The sequence below is a fragment of the Trachypithecus francoisi genome, unplaced genomic scaffold (assembly GCF_009764315.1).
Source record: "Trachypithecus francoisi isolate TF-2019V2 unplaced genomic scaffold, Tfra_2.0 Lachesis_group3, whole genome shotgun sequence".
NCBI lineage: Eukaryota > Metazoa > Chordata > Mammalia > Primates > Cercopithecidae > Trachypithecus > Trachypithecus francoisi.
This window is the reverse complement of record NW_022681468.1, coordinates 38,577,821-38,588,096: the sequence shown is the minus strand read 5'-3', so window position 1 is coordinate 38,588,096 and position 10,276 is coordinate 38,577,821. Positions and strand designations below refer to the sequence as shown.

The following is a 10,276-nucleotide window of genomic DNA, read 5'->3' as shown; positions in this document are numbered from 1 at the left end:
CAGGCTTTCACTCCATTTGCTTTGGACAGATTTAAAGACTAGGCACAGCCATTTGTGTTAATTAAAATCTCTCAAACCTTTGTTTTAGTGGTGTTTTCCCTCTCTCCCCCCACCAATCTGGGTGGAAATGTTGGACGTTTGGCCTTAAACGTGTATGGAATGTAGTCATTTAGGGATTGTAAACAGCCTCTGATTATTTTGATAGCTTTTGGATTTGAAGTGACCACATTTCAACCACATTATACAATATGTTTTTACTAAGTCCATAAAAAGGAACTCCCCTCCACTTCTGAAGTATGTAATTGTGGACAGATCCACCACCGGGAAATGAGCAAAAGTAGGCACAAAATAAGTAAAATTACATACCACAGACTTCTTTCACTCTCTCACCAAAAACATCAAAATGCCCTGTTGATTCTGCCTCCTTGTTATCTATTCCTTGAGTATCATCCACCTTCCTAGTACCACTGTGGTTTTTTCCTTGTTTGTTTTTTTTCCCCCAGGCCCTCCTTCCTGCCTGGATTACCATAGCCTCTTAATTGGTTTCCCTGCTTCCAATCCCTCTAATTCGTCTTCCACAGTACCACTGAAGCTATCTTTTATAAAACATAAATGAGATCATGTCACTCCCCTAACTGGTTTCTTGCTGAAGTCCAAGGTCCTTCACAGACCATAAATGATCTGCCTCCTGTCTACCTTCTCCGTCTCATTTTTCACTATGTACCCCTTCTCTCATACATTCCACATTGAGCTCCACATTACTGTTAATATTTACAGTTCTTTCCCCATGTATCATGAGTTCTATTAGCTCCATGCACAAAGTGGAAAGATACTTCTCTCCTGTAGCTATGACCATTGCCTGTTTGTCTTAAGGACTGAATGTGCTGCCCTTTTATCCCACTAATTCTCAATCCTAGCTGTGTACTGGAATCCCTTAAGAGCTTTGAAAAATAGCATTCTACTGGGTCCCATCCCAGATAATTTAAATTAAGGTAACTGAGCGATAGGGCAAAAGCATCCGTATGCTTTAAAAGCTTCTCAGGAAATTCTAATGTACAATCAGGTTTGAGACTTGTTGCTAGGCTCTCTTTTGTCATAGCACTAAATGAATTCTATTGCAATTATTGGTTTATCCAGCTACCTTCCTCATCAGGTCGTGAGCTCTTTGAAATCCGGGATTCTATCTTGTTATCTTTTCATTTGACTGCCTAACACAGTGCCTAGCATTTTAAAGAGGCTCAGTAAATGACATGTAGAAGGCCACAGAAAGTTAATTTCCAAGTCCCAGGTCTCTTGATGTCCTGCCTTGTGTAAATTACCACTGGATTATATCATAGTTCCTGAGATCTTCAGATATTTTCTTCTCCTCTAAGTTGTCATTAATTTCCTATCTCATGTCGGTATAGAAGAGTTGATTTGTCACAAAACACTTCATAATCTGTAGGAATCCCTCATACTTTCTGGTAATAAGCAAAGTGAGCCAGCCAATTCAAAATCTTCTTTTTCTCAAAGTCAATTTAAATCTTTAAAGACGCATTTTAAAGATGAATTTTTTAAATGTACTTTTGCACTGGAAAAGGTTTACAAGAAATCACAGAATTTTGGCATTAGAAGGAACTTTAAATAACTATAAAGTTGCCTTCGCTTTCCAAAAAAGGAAACTGGAGTTCAGATACATTGAAAAGGTGTCTAAATTCCTTCAGTTAATTGGGGCCAGAGCTGGTTACCGGAGCCCAGGTATTAATACTGCCAGTTCATATTCCAATCTAACTTGTATCTTTCCTCTCCTAACCACAAAAATAATGGGCTCTTTAACACTGAGGTGATTAGTTTCATATTCTACCAACTGAGTTAGTAGAGTATGTAACTTATATTGTTTCAAGAAAGCCATCACTGTACTTATTTAGTCCCTGGGAGATTCTGGCAGTCCTGAGAGATTTTCCAAGTCAATTGGATTAGACAGAGCAATGAGAACAAAAGATAAAAATATAAAATCTGAATGTACTACTGATTACCTTGAACTAGTCATTTAACCTTAGGGCTTTAGATTCCCAATTTTAAAATTAAATTAAAAGAGCATCATTTGAATGTTTTAAAATTATGTTTTTTTTTTTTTTTTTAACCACTACAATGAGTTTGGATTAGTATATGACCTTCCCCCTCCTTTTTTTTTTTTTTAACTAATGCATGGAATAAAATAGTTTACTTGGTAGCTGAGGTTGTAACTTCTTAAAAACTGAATTATTTGCCATTGTCAAAGTATTTACATTCTATGTTCATTATTAGTCAGGCTTAACATCTTTCCCTCAAATGTTCCAAACCTTTCAATTTTTTCAAAACACAAAACTGGGATAGCCTGTTATCCTACTTTGTCTTTAGGACTTCATATTGGATTCTGACTTTCATAAGGGCAACATAAAGTTATCAGTTAGATTGGGTGACTCCTCATGAGTGTCTGCATTTCAGTGAATCCAGGAAATGGATCTCAGTTTTGTTAAGTACAGACAAATTCATATGGTCAACTTATTCAAAAGGTCAGAGAGTTATTCAAGCAACTTAAACTCCCTAGAGATTAACTGATACATCCAATATTAAATTACAGAGAGGGCTATACCTTACAATTTGGTGGGAATAGGTCTATATTTAGGGTATTCTGATCTCTAAATCAAGTTATAGTAAACTGAACTAGTAATCAAAAAGTACTTGGGATTGAAACATCATTATTATAGTTTTATTTATACTCATAATATTCTAATTATATTCCTCTGAGAATAAAATCTCTGATAATCTTAACCCCATATGGGCAATACTTTTCAAGTTCAAGGTCAATTGAGGAAAAACCTGTATCACCAGCAATACATTTACAAATCAAAACTTTGGGTAGACTATTTTTGTAGCTTATCTCATTTATTTTATCTTGATTTTCTAGCTATGCAGAGGATATTGGCTAACATTCTACCCCCCAAAAAGTTGCCTTTCTGCATTGCCAGAAAGTGATTAGTAATGTTTGTCACACTTCTTTCCTAAATGAAATAAGGCCAACAACAGCTTGATATTTTCATCTTTAGTCTAGAATTACAATAATCAAAGAGGGGAAGCGACAATGCACAACATTTTGCCTTATACTCATAGATCCAGCCAGAAAATCTAGTTTTAGTGTTGTTTATGCGAACAATGACCACCTTAGATGTCTATCTTTTTATTGGTAGAGGCTTCTGTAATCTGTTGTGCACCAAGTAAAATCTCTATTGGTCCCTCTGGCACCTTGGAAGGAGCCTGCATTGCTACCAATTCAAAGTCCCTATTGCTTCATATGTTCTGTATTTAGTCAACAAATATTAGGAAATGGGAAGAGAACAAGGTCCCGTGCTGGAAAGGGAGGCTTGCTCTGCAACCAATCAATTCATGGCAGGAGATGCATAGGCAGATACATATGACATATAATTATTACATGGTAAAATTGAGAATTTTCAGGCCAACTAAAAAATCCATCTTCTCTACTTCTTTCACAAATTCACTTATGATTCCTAACATGAAAACTTACTTAAGGTTCATTTTAAGTATAAAACATGATATAAACATTCCTAGAAACTGTATTTCCCCCAATTAATAGTCAACCTGGGGAAAATGAGATTACTTAGGTTAACAAAATAATTTTATTTTGTACATTTGAAGGAAAAATATTTTTCTGGGGACACTGAGTTTTAAGATAAATTTTAGTTAAATGGAAACCAATGAACAACGGTAGAAAAGCACGATGCTTTTGATTTTTCAAAAGGTCCATTTGAAGTCAATCCATGTCAGTTTTTAAGCTTGAACCTATCTTTTCTTGACATATATACTGAATCCTAAAAACTGAAGGCATTGCAGACAGAGCCCTTTTAAGAAATCAAATAGCTTCTGGGGCAATTAATATTACTTTCCGATTTAGCAAATCTCATTTTCTTTTCCTATATCTAAATATCTTTCCCTCCTCTAGAAAATACTGCCCTTCTCTTCTATGGTGTACCTTTTTTTTTGTTTTTGTTTTTTTCAGGAGGGAGAAAAATAAGTGCTTTCTTTAGAAATCAAATTTTTTCCTTCCTGGTTTTCTTATCAGATACACAGCCACATAAATAAGTGGAAACATTGTACATTTGTAAATTGTCAGTACATACCTAGGAAGAATTTCTCTACCTTCTGAATATTAATATGTGACTATGTAGGCAGATTTAAAGGTATATAAACTGGAGTGCGCAGGAAAGAATAACCTCTATGATATAAGGGAGAGAGAGGAGTTTGGAATTTGCTTTATATGTGCTTTGTGGATTGGCACATGACGTAAATCTATGATTCTCAGTTTTGGTTCCTGGGATCTTTTACATTCTTAAAAATTGAGGACTTTATGGAGCTTTTGCATATACAGGTGATATAGTTTGGCTCTGTGTTGTATCCCCACCCAAATCTCATCTTGAATTGTACTCCCATAATTCCAAGGTGTTGTGGGAGGGACCCGGGGGAGATAGTTGAATCATGAGGGTAGTTTCCCTCATACTGTTCTCGTGGTAGTGAATAAGTCTCATGAGATCTGATGGTTTTAACAGGGGCTTCTGCTTTTGTGTCTTCCTCATTCTCTCTTTGCCTGCTGCCATCCACGTAAGATGTGACTTGCTCCTCCTCGCCTTCCACCATGATTGTGAGGCTTCCCTAGCCACGTGGAACTGTGAGTTCTCTATTAAACTTCCTTCCTTTGTAAATTGCCCAGTCTCAGGTATCTCTTTATCAGCAGCATGAAAACGGACTAATATAGTAGGTTACATACATTCAAATTTCCAGAATAAAAATTTTAAATATACTAAATATTTACTATAATGGGGTACTGATCTAAATAATACCCTAGAGCCAGATGCTGTGGCTCGCATCTGTAATCACAGCTACCTGGGAGGCTGAAGCAGGAGGATATCTTGAGGTGAGGAGCTTGAGACCAGCCTGGGCAACACAGAGAGACCCTGTCTCTCTTAAAAAAAATATGTATATATATTTGTGTGTGTATACACACACACACACACACACACACACACACAGCCTAGCGAAGCCAGTGCCATCTTTGTTGCAATGTAGGAAGAGCCAAGGTGAAAATGAAGTTAACAAAGAAGAAAACATAGCTCAAAGTGACATCCTGATAACATAGTTTCAGGCCCTGAATCTAGCCAACTCTGAAGCTATGCAAGTCCAGACTTGTCAGTTGCATGAGCCAATGAATTTCTTTTGGCTTCAACTAGGATCAGTTGCTTGCAACCAAGTATGTCATCAGACATCTGGGTTTCCAATTGTGGACTTCAGGCAAACAGAGTAACTGAAACCAAGAAAAGCAAAACTGCAGATAAGGGAGGACTACTGTATACTACATGCTACTGAATTATATACATTTTAATGGTTAAAATGGCAAATTTTATGTATGTGTGTTTTACCATTTAAAAAATGGTGAGGGTGAAGCTTTGGTTGCTTTAAATGTATTTTTTTCCCTAAAGAAAGAAAGATTATGGTCAAGATGACCTTTAAACTAGCTGAATTAGGCATTGTATTTTTTCCCCTAGGACTGCTGTAACTAATTCTGGTCTGAAAATAGTTGAGTACAATACAATAAGATATTCTGAGAGACAGAGAGACCACATTAACATAACTTTTATTACAGTAAATTGTTATAATTGTACTATTTTATTATCAGTTATTGCTGTCAATCTCTTACTGTGACTACTATATAAATTAAACTATCATAGGTATGCACATGTGGAAAAAACAGAGGAGAGTCTGGACCCAGAAAAGCCCAATGAGATTTGGCCTTGCTTATATTGAAATTGTGATTAACTACAGAAAAACTAAGGGTTAACTGGTGGGCTAAGTGTAAATATACCAATACTAGGAAAAAACTAACTTTAGGCCGGTCACGGTGGCTCACGCCTGTAATCCCAGCACTTTGGGAAGCCGAAGCAGGAGGATTACCTGAGGTCAGGAGCTCAAGACCAGCCTGGTCAACATGGTGAAACCTTGTCTCTACTAAAAATACAAAAATTAGCAAGGCATGGTGGCACACGCCTGTAATCCCAGCTACTCAGGAGGCTGAGGCAGGAGAATTGCTTGAGCCCAGGAGACAGAGGTTGCAGTCAGCTGAGAAGGTGCTACTGCACTCCAGCCTGGCTGACAGAGCAAGACTGTCTCAAAAATAAATAAAGTAACTTCATTCCTATTGAAATATAAAGTTTCATCTCCATGATAATTGTAATGAAAGCCACGTTAACCTATTTTTTTATGTTGTCTTAGATGGTTAATGGAAACTCTTGTAGTTTTCATGATGAAAACCCTAAGAATGTAAAGAATAACTTCCTGGGCACTTCTAATTATTTACATACAAACTCCCACCCCAACCCACACCACACCCCATGCCCCATGTTTCCTGAGACGTTTATCAATATTTGGAAAATGACACTCTCTCCTACCTTTCAGAAAATTTTCTTTGGCATAACATTTGATTCCAGGATGAATTCTGAAGAAATGTCGCACTGTAAAAAGAGTAATGGTATGTACATATTATAATATTCATTCATCTGTAAAAGTTCACTCTAGACAGTGAGGTCATTGTGTCTTTCCTTTATAAGTTTTGTTTGTAAAAGGTTGCTGAATTTGAGAAAGATGAATACACTTAAGAAAAACTGTTGAAAGACAAGCATTATAATTTAGTTCTATTTTTTTAAAGGAATTTTAATACTTACAGTCAGTAAAAATATAATGAATGTTAATAAACTTCCATATACTTTAGAAAAGGGGTCCCCAAACCCCGGGCCGCGGACAGGTACCCGTCCGTGCCCTATTAGGAACCAGGCCACACAGCAGCCAGTAACCCTTACTGCCTGAGCTCCACCTCCTGTCAGATCAGTGGCTGCATTAGATTGTCATAGAACAACGAACCCTATTGTGAACTGCAGATGCGTGGGAACTGCGGATGCGTGGGATTTAGGTTGTGGCTTCTTATCAGAATCTAACACCTTATGATCTGAGGTGTTCTAGAACAGTTTCATCCGGAAACCATCACCCCTCCCCATCCCCATCCATGGAAAAATTGTCTTCCACAAAACAGGTCCCGGGTGCCAAAAACGTTGGGGACTGCTGCTTTAGAAAGTTTAATCCATATCTACACTTCCCCACTTAAATTTTAATCAATTTAACCATCATCCCTTTTATGAATGCAGAAAGTTAGTCTCCTGTCCTCTTATTATTGATTTGTGAAATAAAGTGCCAGTTTTCTTCCATGAATAATTATAGAATATTCTAATTAAAGGAGTGCTTATTTAGTCTACCACTATACTTAAAAGGTACTTACTTAGTCTACCACCTTATTTAAAGGATGAAGGAAAAGGCCCAAATTTGTTTAAGGTCACAACCTGTTAATGGGCAGGTTTAGACCTTACGTATAAGATAGACGTAAGATAGATGATAAGCTCAAGGTATTTTCTAATCATTTAGAGTGTGTTGCAGAGAATAAAGATAGGTTAGAAAGATAACAATATAACCAACTATTTGCTTTTCATGTTTAGCTTGAGATAAAGGAAATCATTCTCTTGGACATACTTTCTCATCTTTATCTCTCATTTAAAACTAGTTAACAACCCGTTGGCCACCAGGATCTAAGGTGACAATGAGGAAATGAGTTCATGACCTGGCTTAAATTTTCAATCACTGTCAAAAATACTAGCAATACACATACTAAAAACAAAAGCAAAAAAACCATTAATTTATTTTACCCACTTCAATTCCATCCACCATCTACTTTGTAGGCCCCATTATTTAAAATGAAATACATAAGCACGTGAATCTTCAGAGGATGAGTAATTTCATGTTCCAACGGAACAACAAAATTCTCATAATTGGCCAGCCATGGTGGCTCACGCCTGTAATCCCGGCACTTTGGGAGGCCGAGGCGGGTGGATCACGAGGTCAAGATCTTGATCTAGACCATCCTGGCCAACATGGTGAAACCCCGTCTCTACTAACAACACAAAAATTAGCTGGGCGTGGTGGCGCGTGCCTGTAGTTCCAGCTACTGGGGAGGCTGAGGCAGGAGAATTGCTTGAACCCGGGAAGCGGAGGTTGCAGTGAGCCGAGATCATGCCACTGCACTCGAGCCTGGCGACAGAGCGAGACTCCGGATCAAAAAACAAAACAAAACAATCAAAGTGACTTTGAAATTTGTGTATAAACACTGATATTATACATGTTTCACTTTGCTTTTCACTTTTATGCCTCCAGGTTTACTACAGCTAAGAAGAAAAAATATATACATATGAGTGTGTGTATACACACACACGCATATAACTTTTTAAAATTCAGAAGCTGAAAGGTCCAGAAAGATAGTAAGAAACTAACGCAGAATAGCTACAGGTGATTATAACACGTTTCATGAAAGGCACATGGAAATTAATGGCAACAAAAGCTATTTTCATGGTAATCTCACATTCCACGAATACTGAAATGAGAATCTCTGCGGCAATGGACTGTGATTCAGGTGGAACACGTTCTCGTTCGCTAAGGAGATAGATGCTTTACACCTAAAAGCAGCGCTCATGGCGAAGAGGCTTAAGGCCATAAAACCGTGGGACAGCAGGAGGAAGAGAAGCCAGGTGTCTCCACTCCAGTTGCCCTGCCTCAGACTCCTAAGCTTCGCCTGTGAGGATCGTCTTGTAGGCACTGACGGGAGATGGAATCCTAAAGCACAGGTGAAGCGGAAATCTTCCTTAAGGGAGAGCCAACTGAGGAAGCCAGCGGCTAACACTGGGCGGGACGGGATACCTCCCTCTTCGCCCACGGCGGGCTCTCTATCATAGTGGCCGCCGTTCTGCCACTCACGCAGCTTTCTACGGCACCTCTAGGTTCCCCAGCGCCTTCAGTGGGGCGGCCGGCCGCTCCCGAAGGCTGCAAGACGGGGCCCGGCGTGCTGAGCCAGTGTCGCTCCTCCCGCGGTCCCCTTAGAAGGCCGGCCCGCCGGCCACAGCCTACCGAAGGCGCGGACAACCGACGAGGTATCAGGCTCGGCAGGGGATTGCTTCTGTCTGGAGCCCGGCCGAGGTTGCGTTCGTGCCTCGCGCGCACACGCTCCGCGTTCACTCAGCCAATCCCGGGCTACTAGCGCGCCCAGGAGCGATCCGCGGTCCTACTCAGGCTGGGCCCGCTCCTTCCCGCTCCCGGTACTCAGCACCCGAGCCCTCACTCCTCCCCTCACTCTCCACGAGTTCCACGCCTCAGGGTGTAGCTCCGCCCCTGTCCCCGAGTCCGCCCCCGCAACCTCCAGAGCGTGTGCTCTCCTTTCCTCTCAGTCCTGCCATCTAGCTGCCTTGGGTCTCGCGCTCCGCAGAGCGGCCGGACCTCTCCAGCCTCGTTCCGCCGCCTCCGCGCGCTCTCCCCGTGCGGCCACCGACCCCCCCAGCTCTCCTCCTTCTTGCTGGACTTGGGGTCGCGCGCCCTGACTCCGCCCCCTCCCGCGGACCCGCGCACTCCCAGCGCGGCCTCTCCCCCACGCAGGCCACCGAGCACTCTACGGCCTCCCACTCCTTCCCCGCTCTCCTCGCGCTTCCCTGGCTCTCTAGCTCTCGCGCTCTCCTCGGCGAGCGCGCTCCCGGCCCGCGCGCTCCGGGCTCCAATTTCTCCCGGCTCCTGTCAGTGCGGTGACTGCGCTGGGAAACATGGCGACCGAGGGAATGATCCTTACTAACCACGACCATCAAATCCGTGTCGGAGTCCTTACAGGTAACCGGGGGAGGAGGTACGGGACCTATGAGGCTGCAGTCCCTGACTTGCCTTAGGCTTTTAGCCTGTGATGGCCCTTCTCTGCGGCCTCGGGAGGAGGGAAAGCTGAAGAAGGGAACCGCGGGGGTGCATTTTACAACCGCTGAGAACCGCCGGAGATTGGGGGTGTTCCCGCGGGTCCCTTTACCCAGTCCCCCAGAGCCGTGGTCGACCCCGTGGGATGTCAGGCCCCAGCGCCTTCGGAGACAAAGTCCTGGGCCCCCGGGGACCGAGGGGCCGGTGCGGAGGGCGCTGCGGGATCCGCGCTGTCGGTGCAGGCGGCGGGATCCCGGCTCCGCAGTCTGAAGCATGCCGCTCTCCGCTGGCCCGGACGCATCCTCCGTTAGTGCTCTTCTGAGAGAGGGGGGAATCCCATCTCCACCCCCTTCCTCCCCATCCCTTCCCCCACCCGGGCGGCCCCACGCCAGTAGCTGTGGTTGCCCGGACGCGACTCAGGTGT

At 42.2% G+C, this 10,276-nt stretch overlaps 1 protein-coding gene across 14 annotated transcripts in view; it reads left to right on the top strand.

Moving 5' to 3' along the window:
• Window positions 1-8,474: 8,474 nt before the first annotated feature.
• The window catches only part of GPHN (gephyrin), a 791,686-nt gene continuing 789,884 nt past the window's right edge, over window positions 8,475-10,276 (top strand). For 8 of the 14 annotated variants that reach the window (XM_033187698.1, XM_033187697.1, XM_033187683.1 and 5 more), the window contains exon 1: window positions 8,475-9,777. In XM_033187698.1, the coding sequence (XP_033043589.1) occupies window positions 9,714-9,777 (64 nt within the window). In that variant the 5' untranslated portion in view covers window positions 8,475-9,713. The remainder of the gene's footprint in view (window positions 9,778-10,276) is intronic. The other 6 variants (XM_033187690.1, XM_033187692.1, XM_033187689.1 and 3 more) reach the window with 2 other exon arrangements.